At 37.2% G+C, this 21,359-nt stretch overlaps 1 protein-coding gene across 1 annotated transcript in view; it reads right to left on the bottom strand.

The window, feature by feature from the left end:
• SLC41A2 (solute carrier family 41 member 2) overlaps nt 1–20,564 on the bottom strand; it is a gene marked incomplete at its 3' end in the record, with an annotated part of 51,089 nt that extends 30,525 nt beyond the window's left edge. Inside the window, exons 1-5 of the mRNA XM_084256319.1 lie at nt 19,983–20,564; nt 12,219–12,326; nt 5,007–5,078; nt 3,790–3,934; nt 2,052–2,198 (exon numbers count right to left, since the gene is read on the bottom strand). Of these exons, the coding sequence (XP_084112445.1) occupies nt 2,052–2,198; nt 3,790–3,934; nt 5,007–5,078; nt 12,219–12,326; nt 19,983–20,537 (1,027 nt within the window). The 5' untranslated portion in view covers nt 20,538–20,564. The remainder of the gene's footprint in view (nt 1–2,051; nt 2,199–3,789; nt 3,935–5,006; nt 5,079–12,218; nt 12,327–19,982) is intronic.
• Nucleotides 20,565–21,359: the final 795 nt, after the last annotated feature.

Below are 21,359 nucleotides of genomic sequence, written 5' to 3'. Positions count from 1 at the left end.
TCGCCGCCATCGAATGGGCACTGCAGAGGCTGCAGGCAGCTTCGCAGCCCAGCGCTCAAGCGCTGCGACACCAGGGGAGGCCCTCATGTAGTTTTTTAAAATAAAATTTCAAAGGTCGGCACCCATTATTTTCTTTGAAAATTGAATTATCTTGTGGAATCAAATAATTATTCTGTATCACTACAATGGTTGTCATTCTCTTATTTTCTTACCACCTCAACTGATGAGATAGTCTGTATTACCAAGCACCTGAGAATTGTGCTACAAATGACTTAATGGTGATTTAAATATTCAAGTGTGCAAATAAATACTTTTTTATAATATAGGGGAGCCCAATTCCTGAACGAATACTTACTCTCCATCCCGCCACCCCCATCAGTATCCTCCTGGCCAGACCCTAGAACTTCTGCCCTCAATAACATTAGGGGGAGACCCTTCTCCCTCGACTACTCTGCACTTCCATTCTCCTTACCTCCTCCCCAAAGTGGGAAAGGATGATCCAATCTCCAAAAAGGGAGAGAGGCACGAAGCACGATTAACTCATTGTCTCCCTGCTCGACCTGGGAAATGGTGGTTGGTTTCTAAGGTGGTGAGGCCTGCAAGTTGCCCAGCTGTCTGCCTGCGACAGGCAAGTGAGCTTAATCGAGTAGGAGGAGACTATCAAACTGCATTCTCTAATACGAGCCATAAGCTAGTATTTCAAGCCCTGACCAGCATCAACTTCTAAATTGTGTAACTAGTTCACAGGCAGAAAGAATGTCCAATTATCATCACAATAATATAAATTAGAGCAGATTATTTTAACAACATGATTCATTCTTTGTGCTTTTTTTCTGGGGGGTAGGGAGAGAAAGGAATTGGACATTATCCCGACTATACCTGAACATGTCAATTCTCAATTATTCCACAACCAAGTGAAAACCAAGGTCTAAATTTCGGCCACTGATCAGGTATTGTCTTCTACCTGACTTCAAGTGGATACATCTTATCTGCTAAATGAGACTTTTCCATGGACAAATACAAGCCTTACTAAATATGTTTATGCCATTTATTAGATAATTTAAGGTAACTTTATATACAAAATGAAGCGTCTCTTGATATATCCATAAGCAGTGAAAAATGACTGCATTGTTGCTAAAGTCCTTGCTTTAGTTCAAAAACATGGATCTGAGGTCCTTTCTCAAGCTGAATGCACTTTTGATTTACTTTAAGGTATTTCACAAATCTATACAGAATCCATGAAAATATATGAAGACATATGAATACATGTCTGCTTTGGGCTTAGATTTAGAACTATTTTTTCTCATATTACTGTTACTTTTTCTTTTAATTTTCTTAATTTGGCATTAAAAATAAATAACAGCACAACTTCTTATAACATAAACCAATGCTAAAAAATATATCCATTTACACTGGTGACAGTTTGAGTATGTTGCTGAAAACAATTCATTAGACTCTATAAATACTCTATCCTTGTATCAAGAATCACACATATGACTCCAACTTTACACAGCATTCAGGCTAGCCTTCATGGTGATCATTTGTTGTTGTTAATTGCCATGTTGGTTTCTGATGGGATGGGGGGAGGGCAGGAGGTGGGGGAGCCACTAGATTTCAGGCACCATAACCTTGTGTTCTGGGATAGTAGCGCAATGCAGCATCAGCATGTTGTCAGCAGGCTCTTTGTCAGCCACACATTTAGAGGAAAGGGCAGAATTTATAGGATATAATGAGCTGTCTTCAACCTTCTAACTAGCAGTGGGTTATATATCCAACACTTCTATGAGTCTGTTTTCTCATCTAAAATTAAAGATGATAATCCTTATCTCACAGAGCTTTCAACTTTATAAGGAGAAAAAATAAGTGAGAAAAAAAAAATAGATGAACATCACAACAGAACACCCGTGTATGGCAAATGGGTAGTGTGCTCAGCTCTGACCCTCACAGTTCTAATATGGACGAAGCCACCAGGAATCCATGGCATCAGCATAATGATATATATTTAAAGACACTCAGAGCAACACATTATATTTTGTTTCAAGTCCACTTACCGAGACAGGAGTATAAACCCTGGCTTATCCACGCTAATATGGCAAGAGTTATAAGGTCGCCAAAACTAGCAGCAATGGGTGTAGCGACATTATCAGGATTTATACCAGTCTTCTTCGAACCAACGATAACCCCAACCATTATAATTCCTAAAATAAAAAGAGCTCATTACTTTTATGTTATGATTTAAAGAAAATCAATGCCCCAATACTAAAATATATGGGCTAGACAAACAGCATAACAGTTTCAGTGAGCCTGCAAAGATAAGCTGACTAAACCAAATAAAACTTTTTACTCTAATGCTTTGGCAGAATGCCTTTCAACAAATTCCATAGATCATAGAAGATTTAAGAAATTCAGTGTTGCGTTGAGAAACCGGAGAGGCAACTGCAAGATGATATTAAAGCTAAAGTTTCAAATTCAATAACATATATGGCTTAGAGGTAATAAAAGTAATGTATTTGTGTGTATCAAACCTGAAGATTTTATCTTAACATTCAAATAAGATACTGAAGTAACCTTCAAATAAAGAAAGGTGGGTGATACTAATAGGCATAGCCATTGGGAAGATGACCAAGAAAACGGTTTGTTTTATGTTGTGGTAACCAGAAATGGGTGCTTCGTTTTCATGATTTAAAAGTGTTGAAGTGTCAAGAGGAGGAAAGTAATCATATGTTGAACACTGGAGGCCAGAACATAATAAGCTGACTTCGGAAAGATTACCCTTTCAACCCAAAGTTTCTGCCTATGAACCTACAACTAGAGAAAGAAGATGAAAATGTAACTGTACTTTTAAATCCTTATTCTTCTGAGCAATAGAAATGGGAGAAAAATGATAACATTTATATCCATAGCCAAGTGTATGGATTTTCTCACACCACCAACTACTATTTAATTCTAATAATTCCATACACTGATGAGAAACTATTCTGGATATAATTTAAGTATGAAAACAAAATCTTGAAAACCTTTTGAAAACACTGCTTTAGTTTTAATAAGATTCTCTAAATTACCAGAAACTAGCAGAGAAAGTTAGCTTGTTCGCTTGTCATGATTCCTGACATGAGAATCTTCCACTTTTGACCTTTACTGGTGATATAAGGGAGGTGGCAGCAATTATAAAATGAAAAGAACCAATTCTTTATGATTATGGTTCCATATTTAGCTAGTTCTCTAGTGCGAAGTTCAAATTAATAAAAATGACATCCCAACCGAAAAATTCTAAATGTAGCTAGAAAGTCTCTGACTCTTAAAGTGTACAGCCAACAAAAATGCTGCATCCAGCTTGTCGTTATATCTGCAGTGCTACAGAAACAGCAAGGAAATATTTTTGAAATCTGAAACTTCAAAAAACTTTAACAGAAGGACTGTTTTCGAAACTCAGGTTTCCTGCAATACTTGTTGCTCAAATGACAAATCAATAAATCCTCTACATCATTTCCAGAAAGGCATTTTCTCAATTAATTGAACTTACAGAAGCAAATGAGTATCTAGGTTTATTTGGGACTTGTCCCAGGATACAGCAGGTCAGGAGAAAAATCTCAGAATGTCTGTTCTACACTAAGGTTTACATACAATAGATATAAATATATCTGGAATAAGATACTTTAAAAATTTATAGATGACGTGTTTCTATTCTTCTCATAATGAACACATATCATCCAAATAAAAACAGTCAACATGGAAAATAAATCATTGGCGAGTACGAGACCGTGAACAGACATTTATAAAGGCACTTACCCTGCAGAAGAGACGCGATGAAGGCAGTAGCTACACTGCTAGAGCACAGAAGTATGGAATGATCAAGGTAGTATTTTCCCTCTGGTATCCAGCCCAATATAATTGCTGCCACAGCTGCTAGAAAACCAACTACTGTTGCTTGAACCTAAAAAAAAAGTTTTTTTATAGTCCAGCTGAATTATTCATTTTGAAAAAAACATTTCCTATTCGATGATGTCGATATACATGTAAGAAGTCAGAAGAAAGTATGGCATATGGTAATTTAGCTGTGTTACCCTTACAAAGTTACTATAGTTTAAATATTAAAAGTCAGAGAGAGCACAACCACCCCCAATGCCTTGCCTCTGAGGGTGTCCCTCTTTTCTCCTCCCTTCTACTTCTGTCCACAGGGAACAGGGCCCCACCGCCTCACTGGCTGGCACCACCATCAGGAGATGGGCCTGCATGGGGCTCCCTGTTTCGCACGCCTCCTTGCTGACATGAGACATTGACAAAGAGGGACTTGAGGTTATGGTGACTGGCTATGTGCTATACCTCATCATACGGCCTAATGAGAATTTAGGATATTTAAAGAAGGGAATATGTGTTCAATTTTTTATTTATCTATTAGTTTATGTATCCCACCACTGGTTGTTAAATATTTTGATTATTAACACCACATAGGTTTTTCCCACAAATTCAGTCTGAAAAGGACCATAAGACAGCTCTAATGTAATACAGGTTTCCCCAGCTATCATAAAGCAGAACATTCCTATTAGTAGGTTATTTTTTTGGAACTAGCGACTCTAGCTCCATTTTTATGTGGAAAAATTTTTGAGTGTTCCCAAACCCGGAGAATAACCTACCAAATCATACCAAATAGGAACATTCTACTTTTGGATAGTGAGGGGGAGAGGGAGCGGGAGTGGAAGCTATACTGTGATTTGAAAGAATAAAACAACGAAGTCCAGAAAGGTTTCTCTACTTTGATATTTTTTTAAAAAAAAAAACCTCATTTTTTCATATTTGGAAGAATCTGATCAATCTGTAGAGGAAAAAGCTGGGAAGTCTTGGGTATCCATCTATTGCATCACTTTTTATGGTAATAAATTATTGAGCTGTGTATTCTGAAGGAATGAAATGGTAGACTTAATCTTACTAAAATTCATTCCATTCTTACAGATAACACCCAAGCACTGTAAACCCAAGATCTCTAAACAAACATGTGTATCACTTACCTGCTTTAAAGCCAAGTTGCCAATTATTAGGTTCCACTTTTCAATGGGTGAATCCATCTTCCCAATATTTACCTGTTAAGGTGGATATTTTCAGATTTTGGATAACAGAACTTAAACCCAACAATTTGTAGAATCACTATACTTGGTTTATTTTCCAATAATATGCCACTGCTATATCAATATATTTGTAATGTCCACTATAAAATGATCTACTGTAGAAAAGATTAAAAAAAAAAAAAACAGGGAAACCTGTTCAAGCTAATCATTATACCTTCAGAAATAAATTTTGACTCTAATAAGAGAATAGATAAAATTAATTTGGATTCATCATCATTAAATTTCCCTTGTTAAAATAGGAAAGCTTTTTATTGAAATATCTTTTTATCTGTGAACATTTAATCTTTCGTTTTATAGAATAATAAATTTTAAAGGCAATTGACCTTCACAGATTAAGTAGGCTGTATCTGCTATCCTGTTTTAAGTTCTCTACTTACCCAAGGCCTTCTTTATAATCCTATAAACTCATTTATCCTGGTCTCCCACAGAGAATCAGGAAAAGACCCTTTATGGAGCATAAAGATGAAAGCATCTGGCATCCTATAGCTATAATAGATTCGACTCTTATTTTCACAAGTGAAAATAATACATAGGAAAATTATTTAAAAAATACTTTTATATTATTTTTTGTACCAAGATGAAAAAGCTTTCAAAAGTACTTATTTTAAGTTAAAAAAACACATTTATCCTTCTCTCTGGAATCATACAGTTAGGAATCTGCTACACACAGACTCAATCAGAGACACCAGGCAGCTAAATTAAGGTAGTGGCTGATGGAGTGTGAGAGAGGCGGGAGGGAGATTCCACAAGTGGAACTTACAGTCTAGACAATAACTGGATAGAAGGAGAGACGAGGCAGGCAATTGGTAATGTTGATAAGCCAATGAGAAATAGAGAAAAATAGAGCATGTTGGAAGAAGAGGAGAGAATGAGTTTAGTTTTGAATGCAGTGAGTGGGGCAGACAATTGAAAATTCAGCTCTGGAGATCAGGGAAGCAACTTGAAAGCAGATGTGAGAGTCGGCAGTGTGAACGCATTGGTGGACCACATGAAATCCCCAAGAGAGGACAAGCAGAACAAGGTACTAAAACGTCAGGCAAGCCTCAAAGCAACAGGATGAGCAAAGAAGAAGAAAAAAAAAAACACTGAAAATGTAAAATAAGAAGAAATGGGGGAAATGAAAGAATGAAGCACTTCGAGGCTAAAGACTTCAAGTGGAGGATAGTCTGTGAGGTGTGGGATTTCAGTAGGGAACTATTCATTACCCTCGTCTTTATTATCCAGATTCTTGATAATGTGACCTATTTCAAAATGGGCTGGCACGTTTCAAGTATTATTTGACTATATAGAAATGCTGGATAATATTTAAGAATGTTGCTGTTAGGAGTATTTTCTTTGGGGTAAGCTAGCCAAAATTTCTGTTTTCCTGGCAAAGTTATCAAGTTGCTGAAATGCTTGTGTGCTTAGTACTATCTATCAGAACAAAGTTTACAAAGTTCATTTTCCAACAAAAGGAGACTAAAGTCACCTTTTAACTCTCATTCTAATTAACTTTCTTCTTCCTTAAATGGTGCCACTGTTGAGCTTCAAGTCCTCTTTATTCTCCTCTCCTGCCCAGAGGCCCCTGGCTTGAGTTCCACCTTGGCGACCACCAGTTCTTAAAATATAGCCCAAGTGTAGATGACAGAGGAAATACAGCAGACGGACACCTGTACGTAATTTCACTAAATCCTCAGTAAAACTACCTAAAAAGTGTTCCTTAGATTTCTAAGGCCAAAGCCAGACATATCCCTGACGTACATTCTAGCTGGATGCCAAATGGCCATGGGTTAAGATCAATATTCAGCTGACACCAATGTGAAATTAGACCAAAGTTTAAATTTTTTTTATTACTACATATTATTACACTTTTAAAAAATAACTTCTGAGCACTGAGAGCTGCCAGACAGATCATATGGTCCAACTGTGCTTCATATTTATAAAACTAGATGGATGCAGCTTTCATTTGAGAATGAAGGTATTGATCATTCCTGGCTCATTCTGCCAGTCTAGGTACTGCTGAGAATGATGGTGTGACCAGTTTGTTTGGTTTTCTTTCCTTGCACATAATAATTGAAAAAAATAAATCTCCTCTTTACTTCTTAGGTTTGAAGATTTGGTTGATAGTAACAAATCAATTTCACTGAAATAATTCCACAAGCTGAAGTTTTATGAACTGCTTAATAATGACGTTTTCCAAATATTTTCATATGAGTCTATAATGTTTGCCTTAACTTTTATTTTTAAATTTTAATATTTTTACCTATCTTTACTGCTGCACAGCCATTTGAGAAAAATTTGTACTTGAGCCTTAGATCTAAAAACTGTAACAATGGTACAAGGTATCTGACTTCCAAGATACCATTAAAAAAGTAATGAATTTCCATCCCTATCTGAGCTTTTATTGCACCCCATGCCAATTTCAGTATTTTCTCAAGAGTAGAATGACCAAACCATTATAGCAGATAAAATGTGAGAATATTTATACTCTTCAAGGTACATTCACTTCATTACTTAAGAAGGTTCAGTAAAAGAACAACTTTCTTTGTGTGCCACCACTGATTACTAGGTCCGGTGACTATTTCCCTCAGAATACAACATTAAGGCTATTGAGCTGAAGCACCTCTTTTTTTTTTTTTTTTTATATATATTTTTTTTTGAGGTTTATTTTATTTTATTTATTTATTTTTTTAAAATTTTATTGTTATATTCCCCATACAATTGCAGCCCCCCCATTCTGACTCCAATCCCTCCCCTCCCGCCCCCGCCCCCCTAAAAGTGTCTCTGGTTCATAGTTTTTTGTTCATTTTGATTTTCACTTTCTTATAGTTATTCATTTTCCTGGTCCCTTATTTAAGTTTTCTAGATTCCTGCTATGAGTGAGACCATCCGGTATTTTTCTTTTTCTTCTTGGCTTATTTCGCTGAGCATGATCCCTTCCAGCGCCATCCATGTTGCTGCAAATTGCATGTGTTTATCTTTTTTGAATGCTGAGTAATATTCCATGGTATATATGTACCACATCTTCTTGATCCAGTCATCTATTTTTGGGCATTTGGGTTGTTTCCAAAGCTTAGCTATTGTAAACAGTGCTGCTATAAACATAGGGGAAGCACCTCTTTTTAATATATAACTTTTCTTCCATTTTGCTTTCCTGTAGTGCAGAAGTATGTAACACGGCATCTTCAAAATACCTTCTATGTCATGTAATTTTCTTTAGACCAAACGAGGTTTTCACTCTTGGAATCTAGACTCAGTAGGATTCTAAATCTTGGGAAGAGGGTTTCAGCACTAGGACCCATGGATTAAAGGGTCCCACTTCGGCCCTCCTCTAGCTAAACCCCACCCCACATGGTGGGTGTGCACAGGGCCCAAGAGGGTGTGCCCACTCAAAGCCTGTGCCTCCTCTCCTGCTAGGTTCTGTTCCAGATAAAGTTCTCGGACCAAGTGGCCTGGAGTCCAGTGCCAGAGCCTCTTCCTCAGGTCAAGCTACCTGAAGACAGACAAGGCCACAGCTAGGTGCATGCCCAGCCCAGAGAGTACTCAAGGGATGGCTGCTTGTTGCGGGTCTAGATGGAGCCTGGATACGGGGTCTAAGATATGTGTGTGGTCTTTTGAAGTAGACAGAGGGTGGGAGAGTAAGGCTTCAGGCCTGGACTATCTCTTTCTACAACTCCATGTTCCAAAACAGAGCCCAAGAGGTACAAGCATCCTAAACTTAGTTTTGGACTTCCAATTCTTCATAATACTGTATATGCCACAGTAGGAAGACATTTTTGTCTATTTGTTGTATAATTTTAACTATGTAGACATGTTTTAGGGGCATCTGTTTGTATTCTTGCCTCAGGCCTGTTATAAGTGAACCTGTCTAGAAAGTTTATAAATATTTGACATTACATTGAAATCATATGCTGAGGAGACATAATTACCTAGAATTGGTCTTTCCCCAGATTTTGATATGGCTGACCCACTTAAAATTACTCAGGCTGGGGCTTCCCCAGTGGTGCAGTGGGTTGAGTGCTGCGCTGTGAAGCTGTTCACAGCTTCTGCAGCACGGGTTCAATTTCCGGCCAGCCAGGGAGATACCCACATGGCGCAGCAGACCTTTCCTGTCTCACCTGCTGCTCCCCTCAGCAGTGTTTTCGGTCTGTCTGCCTGTTCTGATCCCCGCTCTGTTTCTGGTGAATCCTCTCATCCTCCTGCACCTCTGACCTATACCCCAGTTCTTATATAAATAAATAAATCTTTAAAAAAATTACACAGATTCCAGCTTATATGTCACCTCTTGTAGCCAGATTCTCCCTTTTTTGTTAGAAAAATCAAACTAAGCAAAATCAAATACCAAGCATCCTTGTCTTCTTTCTCCCTCACCCCGCCCACACTTGAGATTTATTCTCCAGCTGCATTCCTGGAAACTTGACAGCTGATAGTGCACTACTTCTAGCAAAATCCTCTGTGCCCCTCCCAAGCTGATAACACCAGGGCAGCTTCTATGGTTCACCCCAAAGGAACACTCTCTGATGAAGAAGATAAACACTGCAATTCAGGAGCCTATGGCGCCCAGCACCTCCTCATCCCTCTCATCCTCACATTCCTTCCTCCGTATATAATCACAACACCCTTCCACTGAGGAACCAGCTACTTTTAGGGTATCGGCCTTGTTGGCAGCCTCATGTAATAAACTCCTTTGGGGAAAGACATTTCCCGGGTTCAGAGATTTGGCTTTTGGGGCAAGAAAAAGTTACATCTGGCTGTGTACACTCTCAGGGAAGTCTCCCCTAATCACTTAATATAAAGTAGTCCTAGTGATTCCCCTTCTTCACAATGTCCTGTTTTATTTTTATTTTCACTGTCCTTATCAATATCTGAAATTATTTATGTAAAAAATTCTACCACAGCAGGGACCTTGCCTGCATTTTTTTAAAAAATCATTTATGATTCTTTATAATCTGTAGCTATAATTTTGTGGCTTGAATTGTCCTAGACCTGGCTAATATGTTACCCTGTATTTTTTTTATTATGTCCCCATCTTTTGAAAATACCATTTCTTTCCTTTCTGGCTCTAGAAGATATTTCAGGTTCATCTTGCACTTTTATGCTCCAGCCCAAGGGGCTTTAATTTTTATCACTCTCTAGTCTTCTTAATATTGAACAATCACATCAATTACAAGCAAAATTATAGATTCAATGAGGTTTGGCTCTACCTTAGCGACTAGTTGATATCCCCATACATCATCTCTAGCTCACCAATAACTACAGAGACAAGCAGCAGGGCTATATCCACAAATAATAGTTTTTAGTAATATCAAAAAAGTTTTAAAATATTAAATACCAAAAATATTGTGTATTGGTGCTAAGACCAAGACCTTACAAAAACACCCTTAAAATGCAGAACAGGAGGCTGCTATATTTTTGTTACTGCTATTATTTGTCAGTTTTATTAACTCCAACACAGTTATCCTGTGCAGGTAAAAGGAAATGTTAAGGAATGTGACTTACTGTACTTATACTAGTTCAGTGTGCTCAAGAAAGTTACAACTCTTCCAAACCTCTGTTCTTCATCTGTAAAACAGGTATCACAGTGCTTATCTCTTAGGATTGTCCTAAGATATCCTTTAAGTAGTTGGTGCATGGCCTAGCACATTATGAAAGCTCATTAATACACTATATCTCATTATTGTCCTGGGAAGAATATAACCTATTATATATTCTGGAGGGATTTAGAAAGTTCCATAGGGCAGATGTAGCGTTTCCTCCTAACTGAGCAAACCAATAATGCTAATAAATTTTTTAATCCATTTCCTTTCCAAACATCAGCTTTACTCAAGTAATGCTAGGGAATTTGCAGTTATCTGGGGGAAGAAGGAGGGTCAGGGAGGGGGGGTTAGAAATGGGAGTGGGTGCTCCAATCCACGACACAATTGCTCCGTCTCCACATCTCCACATCAATAGTCTACACAAATTTTTCCCCTAGTTCATAGATGGATTCACTTTTTATAGTATCTTTAAAGAAAAAAAGAACTTCATTACCCTAAAGACACAGCAATTAGTAATGCTCTCTGAGGACTGAGTTAATTTCTGGCTAACATTCAATGTGCAGATGGTTCGTTGAAGTGAACCTCAGTAGCTAATGGTTTCACAATGGTGAATTCCCAAAGATTGTTACAGTGGGGAAAAAACAAAACAGTGTCCTCTGGTCTTCCAAAAAAATAACCCAGAACCCTGCCAGTGGCAGTTTTTTAAAAAAAAGTTTAACTTTTCTGGATAACAATTCAGCAATATTTGCCTAAAGCCTTAAAATATGCATTTTTTTCTGAAAGTAATTACAACACTAGATTTTGTCTTTAAAAAAATACAAAACTGTAAAGATAAGAATATTCATTACAACATCATTTACAATATCAAAACATTAGAAAGATCTATACATCCAATAATAGGTGATGAATAATACTACAGTAGAGTTCTACAACAGAAAAGTAATAAAAATAATGACAGAGATCTACATTTTACTGATATGGAAGGATGATCATGATATGTGTTTAAATGGACATCACAGATTATAAAAGCAAATGTGATTCCAGATCTTTTTTAGACTATACAGTATATTGTGGTATACCGAATAATGGATGTCTATAACTTATCCAGGTGTAGAACAATCTATACTATGATATTAAGTGATTATGGCTAAGTGAAGAATTGAGGGGTAATTTTAAATTTTCTACTTTATACTTTCCCCCTTTTCTTCAGTTTTTACAATAAGCATGGATGACTTTTACAATCACAAAAATAGTTTAATACCAATCAACCAACCATTGAACCATAAAGAATATCAAAATCAGATTTGCTCCATATCTTAAGCACTGATGATAATTAACAAAAAGTGCTGGAATAAAAAGAGGCAAATACAGCACTTCATTTTGGGATAAAGGGTCCATAATTCTCAAATTAGACAACCCAGAAAACTTTCAGGAAATGAGGTCAAACATAACTACTTAGCATAGATCTGAAATACAGAAATTTATTAGACAGGGAATTATTTTGCCCCTGATGCAAGTCTCCGGAATAGAAAGAAACACTAAAGGTAACATACAGATTTTGAGGTAGAAAAAAACTTACTGCAGTGGACAATCTGGATGCCAATGTCATTTCCAAGTTCCCTTTGAGACCAAGAAGTGCAGGAACCAAAATGAAAACTTCTGTTACTTTTCTGAACACCTCCCAATGCTGTAAGAAAAAAAGAATCTTCTGACACTCCTTTAAAAGCACTTCAGAAAAAAGATATTTCTAAAAATCTCTTTTCCAACTCCCCCCCACCCCACATTACATCTACCTGGGTTAAAATTCTGCCTATACGACATTTACCATGTGCCAAGCAAACAATGCGTTACTCTCTTCATCTATAATAGGAACACAATTGTTTCTACTTCATACAGTTGTGCTCAGGACTGTGACCATAAACAGTGACAAATAACAATGCTGAATGTGTAACAAACACCCAGACATGTTATCAATTGATTATCCTGTCAGGGGCAGTAAGGCTTTTAAAGTCCAGGAAGAAGATGTCCAGGCCATCAGTGCAGAAAATAAATACAACTATTCACGAGTTTTGCCATGATACAGACATGCCCTGAGATTATATAGATGACTATGAACTGCTAATTTTCCGCAAGAACCTGCCCTAAATCAACTTCTAATCCTACTTAATTGTGTGCTTCTGGTACTATCCGATCCCAGGCAAGCACCCACACACACTCGGGCATGTCAAGTTGCCTGCGTAGGTACTCAATCAAAACTTAAACATGTATTATTAATGCCCAAAAGGACAAACAAAAGTGAAACCTAAAAAAATAAGGTTAAGAAAATAAGTTCATAAACATATCTATGGAGCCCTAACTACACAAAAAAAATTTTTTTTAAATATATTTGGTAAAAGAATTTTAGGCAATTTTAAGAAACATACCAGAAATCCAGAAGAGTTTTATTTCTCATTTTCACTTACTTTAAAAAACTAAACCCTTTCATTTTTAGACACGGCAAAATGACAAACCTCATTCATAATTACAGAACAGCAAATTAAAAGGTGATCAATTTTCATCTGTGGCATTGATAAAGATCAAAAAGTGGGATAATACTCTGTTGGTTAAAGCATAAGGAAGTTGTCACTTTTTATACCAAGGGAGAGAATACAAAGGTTTATCTACTTTGGGGACTATAGCAACATCAAATACAAAATACGCATAATTTTCAACTCAGAATTCTCCCTCAAGGAATTCTGCCTACAAATAAAATTGCACATGAGTTCAAACAAGTGCATATAATGAGTTTACCTCGTTATTGTTCATAATAGCAGAAGATCTGAGGCAATTTAAATCTCCATTAGGTAACTTAGTAGAAAAATTATGATCCATCCTTACAATAGAGCATCAGGCAGCTGGAGAAGCATTTGGTACATCCGTGTATAATGACACATGAGCTCCCGGATAAATCAAGAGCAAGATGAAGAGCAGAACCACAGGCTGCTTTATGTTTTTAAGCAATATATTTAACACATATATGTATATATATTTATATATATACTCGCACGTAGGGATAGATACATCTGTGTTTATATATGATATATATGTATTTAATGTTTACTGCAGGAGACAGAAAAAATAGTCCCAGTAATTTCAAGGGAAGGGAGAATATGGGAGAAGAAGGACTTCTTTCTCCATGACTCATTCTTTCATACGGCTTAAACATACTCTACCAAGTATACCTATATTACTTTTTTCATTAAACTTTACTAAGTTCTTTAATTCGAGGTCCAGAATGAGTAAAGGGATATTATAAGACACAAACACACAAGGATAGGTTAGGTTGAAACAAGATTACTCCTTTGGCTAAGACTGAATATATAAAAGTAGGTATTCTGTATTCCTAAAGAGCATTTGGAACTTCTATAGAATTCCTATAGCACTGATACTTTACCTCTAAAGGAATGTATATATTCAGCCATATACTAGAGTTACAATCTATGTATTTGTATTCCCCATTAACACAAAAAAGGCTGCACTTCGGAGTAAACATTCTAAATTTGAAAACCTACCCTGTATTTGCTCTCTCTGAACCCTTACCAATTTCCTATCTACAAAGCTCAATCTCGGAATTATTCCTTCAACTCAAAACAGGTAATACTGAAATATTTTTCCAGAAAACATCAATGGACAACTCCAAGCTGACTGATAATTGAAGAAGAAAAGTTGAAAGCAGAGAGTCAAGGGAAGAGAAGGCCTTTCATAATAGAGAGAGTGTATGTCCTATTAAATAGGAGGGAAAGATTGGCCATGCAATCTACCCCAGCCAACTGCCTGTGACATCTTAGAATACTACCTTTACACACTAATAGCCATTTAACTCATGTCCTGAATTTGATGATCCAGCTAAGGCAGCACAAGTAGCAGCACCTGCCATGCACCACATTGTATCCCCTCCATAGTTAAGATACAGCTTGAGGCCCTACCTCCCAAGGTGACTGTATGTTCAGATAGGACCTTTGAAGAGGTGATAAAGGTTAAATGAGGCCAAAAGGGTGAGGCCCTAATCTCATAGGGTTAGTACTACCTTTTGAGGTTGAGTGACAGGTACCAAAGTTCACTCTCTCCACCAGGTGAGAATGTATAGAAAAGGCAGCCAGCTGCAAACCAGGAATATTTGCTCATTAGGAACTGAACAGGCTGGTACCTTGATCCTGGACTTCCCAGCTCCCTGAACTGTCCGAAATAAATGTCTCTTGTTTAAGTCAATCAGTCTATAGTATTTTGTTACTGCAGTCCATATGGACTTAGCACCAAAGACAAATTCTATCTTTTTAACCTTTAAAACTAGTCCTGAATGCTATTATTTTATGCTCACCCATAACTCTCAAAGGATTACAAACGCTTTCATATGTATTAACAAGGTACCTCGTGTATAGAGGTTTACCCTGCTATCTAAAAGTAGAACATTCCTACTTTATATGATTTGTCAAATTATTTTGGGGGTCTGGGAAATACTATTACCATTAACCTACATGGAAATTTGTTAACATTCCCAGATCCCTAAAATAACCCTAAAATACCAAATCAAACCAAGTAAGAATGTTCTACTTTCGGATAGCAGGGGAAATCTGTGGTGGCTAAAAGGACATCAAAGTTAGACCAAGATGCGAGCCCCAGATCTATCATTTGATAGTGTAAAGTGTGCATTTTATAAGATGAAGATATTTTTATTTTATATTATGAAGATAATAATATCTATTCTACACTTTTCTTATACAGATAAAATAAGCAGGATTTGGTACAGTGCCTACCTGGCCTATAAAAACATGAGTAACTAACAATTGTTAACATTTATTCAACACATATTTGTCGAGAAACTACTCGATGCTCTGCTAGATATGTATGGTAAACATACATACCTAAAAAGTTAAAAAAAAAAAAGTGTCACTGCTGGGACAAGTATCCTATAGAAGACTTAAACTAATGATCTAACTTGGGGGATAAGAGAAAGTTTTCAAAGAAGTGACATTTAAGATGAGACCTAAAAAGTTGTTTGAATTCTGAGTGAGAAAGACATGATAGACTATGGTATATTCAAGGCTCTAAAGAAAGACCAATGAGGTTAAAACACACTAAATAGGGCCTCCCCTGGTGGCACAGCGGTTGAGTGCTGGGCTGCGAAGCTGCCTGCAGCCTCTGCAGCGCAGGTTCAATCCCCGGCTGCCGGCGAGGTTCCCACATGGCGCGACAGACCTCTCCTGCTGCGCCTGCCGCGCCCGCTGCTCCACTCAGCAGTGTATTTCATCGTCAGTCTGCCTGTTCTGTTTCCCACTCTGGTTCTGGTGAATTCTCTCACACTCTCGCACTTCTGACTGTACCCAGTGCTTGTATAAATAAATAAATAACTCTTTTAAAAAAAAAAAAAAACACCGCACACTAAATAGGGTAAAAAGTAGACTGGGAGAGCTTGGAAAGGGAGACATGGACTAGTTGCTACACAGTCTTGTAAACCATAGATTAATTTCCTATTGCTATTGCAATAAATTATTTTTATGTTTCTTTGTGCTTTTTAATGAGGTAAAGTACACACTGACAGCACAGAGTAAAGATCATAAAAGCACAGCTCCACAGATGGTCACAGCACGAACATGTTACATAATCAGCAGGCCTATCAAGAAAATTAAAACTACCAAAATGTTCCCCAGGCTCATTTTCCAGTAAGCTAAGAGTAGCCACCCCTAAAGTTTTAGTTCTCTGTCAATACAGAAGTGGGTCCTTTTGACAAGGAGAAAGTAGAAGCAGAGAAGTCTAAGGACAGAGCCTTGGAAAATGCTTACTTTTCTAATAAAAACAGGAACGTGAGCCAGGGAAGAAGGCCACAAGAGCAGTCATAAAGGCACACATACTACAAGGACCTAACAGAAGAGTGAACAAATATCAGATCCAAGAACAGAAAATTAAAAGACCCAGCGAGCTGAGACTGAGGTTTCAGCCTGCTTTTTCAAGGAGATATTTGCTGGCTCTAGAGAAGGCCGAAAGGCTCATTAGTGTCCAGACACTCGGGGGACTAGGATGGCCAAAGTGGGCACCCACACCTGCCAAGGAGAGTTGGAAGGGAAAGGGGATGCTGTAAAGACGCCATATGTCACACCATGATCCAATAATATCTCCACTTTAATATGAAGAGAAAACTGTGAGTAGACTAGTCTTCAAAAGAATGCAACCCAGATTTAAATGCTTTCAATCTCTGGGCGTGGATTCAAGAGCTCTCAGACTTCTAGCTCCCCAGGTGCCTGCCACAGCAAACAAAACTCTTCTATGGAAAAAAGTGTTATCACCCTAAACCTAAAATTATTTCTACAATCTTTTCGACTATAGTGTCCAGCACACAGGGAAAAGGTTAATCTGGTATTAGGAGATAAAACAACATAAATGAGAAATAATAAAAATAACAGAATACAGAAACAGACTCACAGAGGTTTTGGATATTGGTGTATCCACCCTCAGGGGGAGCACTAAGATTTAAATCTGCTTTTCGTCTTGAGGGAAATAAAAGATTGAAACTTTGAGCAGAAAATCAGAAATCATAAAGCGGTGTAAGGACATGTCTGGGAAAAGGTCAAATAAAAAATCTAGAACTTAAATGGACAGTAACTGAAGTAGAGAGGACATGAATAAATTTCTTTTTTTTAAGATTTATTTATTTATGCATAGAAGAAATGGGGTATAGGCCAGAGGTGTGTGGGGGTGAGAGGATTCACCAGAGACAGAGTGGGGAACAGAACAGGCAGACTGACGAAATACACTGCTGAGGGGAGCAGCGGGCGAATCAGGGAAGGTCTGCCCTGCCATGTGGGTAGCTGCCTGGCTCCCACACAAACTCGTTTGGCAGTGGCTGCAGATTGCTTCATAGGTTGTGTCTTAAACCCTTGCTCCACCAGGGAGGCCTGGCATGAATAAATTTCAATGAATAAACAACTTACCAAAACTAACACAAAAAGAAAAAAAGCAAGGAAGGGCTTCTCATAAAAGCAGACTCGTGGCTCTCTGCAGTCATGGGAGGCAGAGCGGGCAGCGATAGAAAGGAGTGCAGGGAGACGGATGAAGTCTACCCTGGACCTGAGTGATAGTTTATATGGCTGCTTCTGTCATGTAAGTTCACCGAGCTGTACATTTTTGGTTTTTACGCTGTACATGTGTTAAATTTTGCAATTAAAATTTTTAAAAACACCTGGAGATAAAAAATCCTTCAAAGGATTTATGTGATGTTTTTAATTTTTTTTAACACTGAAGCTTAACATTATAAAGTCATCAGGGCAGCAGTGTTGAAGTTCACAAAACTATGAAAGGAGCTTTTCCCAAAATACATGTGCTGCTCTCTCCAACAGCATCAAGAATAAGAAGACAGAGCCTCCCTGGTGGCACAGCACTGTGAAGCTATCCACAGCTTCTATAGCATGAGTTCGATCCCTGGCCTGTCAGGGAGATACCCACATGGCCCAGCAGACCTCTCCTGCCTTGCCCACTGCTCCCCTCAGTAGTATATTCCAGTCATTCTGCCTGTTCTGCTCCCCACTCTCTCTTTGGTGAATTCTCTCACCCCCCGCCAACTCTGACCTGTACCCCAGTTCTTTTATGCATAAAAAAATTTCTTTTTAAAAAAAAAAGAAATAAGAAGACATTGCCAGAATCATGTGCTCAGTGTGCTTGGAGCTATTCGGACTAAGAATCTGTACGCTGACACCCGATTCCTGAAGATGTTGTCATCCTATGGTTAAATGCAGTTTCTTCAGAATGATTGGTTCATCAGGAAAAAAAATCAGCCAAAACAGCTAATTCCTTTTAATAGTTGTGATACTATTATAATAACTTGAAACAACTATATTTCAAGTGGCCAAGGAGGTTCGGTGCCGGTTTTAGTATTTCAGTCTGTGCAAAAATTCAATATACCTCTTAACACCGTTCTTTTAATATCCTTTATCTCGTGGGGGAAAAATTGTGTTTCTATTTATTTATGTTTTCCATTTAGATAAGAGTGTTATCTGTTGAAAAGTGTCTTAGAGTTACAACTGATATGAAATTTCTTTTAAGGAGTGAACAATGAAAGAAATGGCACTATAGGACAAGTACCCAGCCTTTCCCCACAGCAGTGTTCCTCTCTGATGAACACGAGCTGAAAGCCAACAAATGCTACAGTCAGACAATCTACTACTTTCGAAACTATTCGACTTACATGATAGGTAGCTCGTAACCAAATCACACTAAGAATCTCTACAAATCAATAAAGAAATGATAAAAGGCTGATAAAATGATAAAAGACAAAGTGATAAAAGACAAAGAAGATGATAAAATGATAAAAGACAAAGAAAATTCATAGAAAATAATATGAATGGCCAAAACATATAAAAAGATATTAAACATTAATAATATTTAAAAAATGTTAGCTAGAACATGGTGACATTTTCCTATCAACTGGCAAATATGAAAAAGATCATTAATATGCAATGTTGATAAGACTATGGAAAAATAAAAGGACTTATCTATTGATGGTAGGAGTATAAATTGGTGTAAACTTTTTGGAAGGCAATTTTATACTATTCATAAAACTTTAAATGTATAATACCCAATAATCCCATGAAAATATTAACATAAGAAAATAAAAGATCTAATTATAAGGATATTTATTATAACACTAGCATGGAAGAGAATCAATAAGTTAATGTTAGTATATGTATACAATGGTCTATCAAAAGTATTCATTTTAAAATGCAGAAAGTCCTTGTTACTTATTTGGGATGGTGTCCAAGCAATGAAGTTGCAAAAAGGGGTGTGTAAAGTATATATGTATACATCTCTCATATCATTTTCACTTTAGAAAAAACTACACATATGCAAAGAAAAAAGTCTGCAAGTATACACAATAAACTCAACAAGAGTAGTATCTGGAGGGGAAGAGAGTCTGGGTTTGGAGATGAGAAACAAGGCACACCTCTTTCATTTGATACTCTGCCTTGTTTGAATTCATTTCAAAAATGTATATTAATTTTTCTTTTAAAAAATAAAGAAGTAGTTAAATATAACCGTGTTGAGTTTTTCATTTAACTGATTTACCCATTTTTTTTGTTACTTTACTATTGTAACATTTCACGAAGAGCTACTTCATAGTCAGAATGAGATTATTCTCTCAAATCTAAAGAAACAAAAAACACTAGAAATTGCGGTGATTCTCTACCAGAGTCATTATCGGTTCATTTTACTAAGGGATAAATTAAAGCTCAATTTAATGGTTGAGATGCATCACCAATATTCAACACTTCAATCAACAGCAAAACTGTGAAGTTAAAAAACGATGAAAACCCACCTGTACTATATCCAAAACCATGCCAGCTGAAACGGTTCCAAAACCAGCTAGCAAAAATGGCACAAGTATTTGCAACGCCATCACACCGCTGGATTCCTTTGGTAATTTCTGACTTGTTTCCACAATGACATCGTCATCACCATCACTGGACAAGTCTTCCTCTTGCAACATGGCAGTCGTTTCTGAAGTCTCCCTTCCATCACAGTAATTATAGTTGGCGTAGTCATCGTACTTTGGGCTGCCCCCTGCTGGTGAGTGACTGTTATTGCCATGAAAGGGCTGTTCGGAGAAACTGTGGTACTCCATGTGTTGATCAGCTCTATTATTAAATGGCTGTGCTGGAGATGCTAACCCATCTTGCCAAATGCTGATTGCTTTTTTGTGCCTGTCTTCCTGTTTTTTCTGGTAAATTACTGGAACCATACTCAACAGTAAGTTTAAAAACTTATCCGACTGAATTGTATTTAAACTTAAAGTCCAGTCGACAAAATCTCCTACACTACTTGAACCGCCACTTGCTTTAACAGTAATAGATTTTCCTTTGTTATTAGTCATATTGTCATCGCAAAAGACCCTGGGCTCCTTAGATCTCGCGCTTCCTAAACCAGAGCAAGTGAACCAGAACCACACAAACACTGAATTTAAATCAAGATGTTGCTGTCATTCTGTAGAAAATTCTTCCACAAATAAAAGATGTTTAGAAGTTCCACAGAGGGACTGGGTCTGGAAAGAAAAAATAAATCATTTTTAGAAAGCAGATTGACTCTTGATACTTCATATTTTCATAAAAGTATAAATTATGTTCATAAACCAACCCTAAGGTACTGATACTACAACTGTGTGAGTTTAACAAGCAGCTTTGTGCCATACAGCTGCTTTATACACAGAAACACACTTTTTTATGCTCTCTTGGTTAAAAGTCTTATCTTTGCGTACTTTATATGATTATACCTATGAAAAGTCTTTGACTGTCCCTGAAGCTCTAGAGTGGAGAAATTGATTAAATAAGTTTTATTTCTATGACTATAGAGAGATCTCAGGATCATATTGCTACCACCCTTCACATATAATAGACAATAAAAGGTAAGTGTGTAAAGCATTATATTGAAAGCATATTAAATAACAAGCCAAGTTAGTTTATTTACAATTTAATATAACAAACATTTTATTCAAGTATGAAGAGACAATGATTGTATTTTTTTTAACTTTTTTTTTTTTAAAGATTTACTTATTTTTATATAAGAACCGGAGTACAGGCCAGATGTGCGGAAGGATGAGAGGATTCACCAGAGACAGAGTGGGGAACAGAACAAGCAGACTGAAGAAATACACTGCTGAGAGGAGCAGCGGGCAAGAAAAGAGAGGTCTGCTTTGCCA

This window comes from Talpa europaea (assembly GCF_964194135.1).
Source record: "Talpa europaea genome assembly, chromosome: 15".
Taxonomy (NCBI): Eukaryota; Metazoa; Chordata; class Mammalia; order Eulipotyphla; family Talpidae; genus Talpa; species Talpa europaea.
Note: the sequence above shows the minus strand (reverse complement) of the source record. Positions and strands in the feature narration are given on the sequence as shown.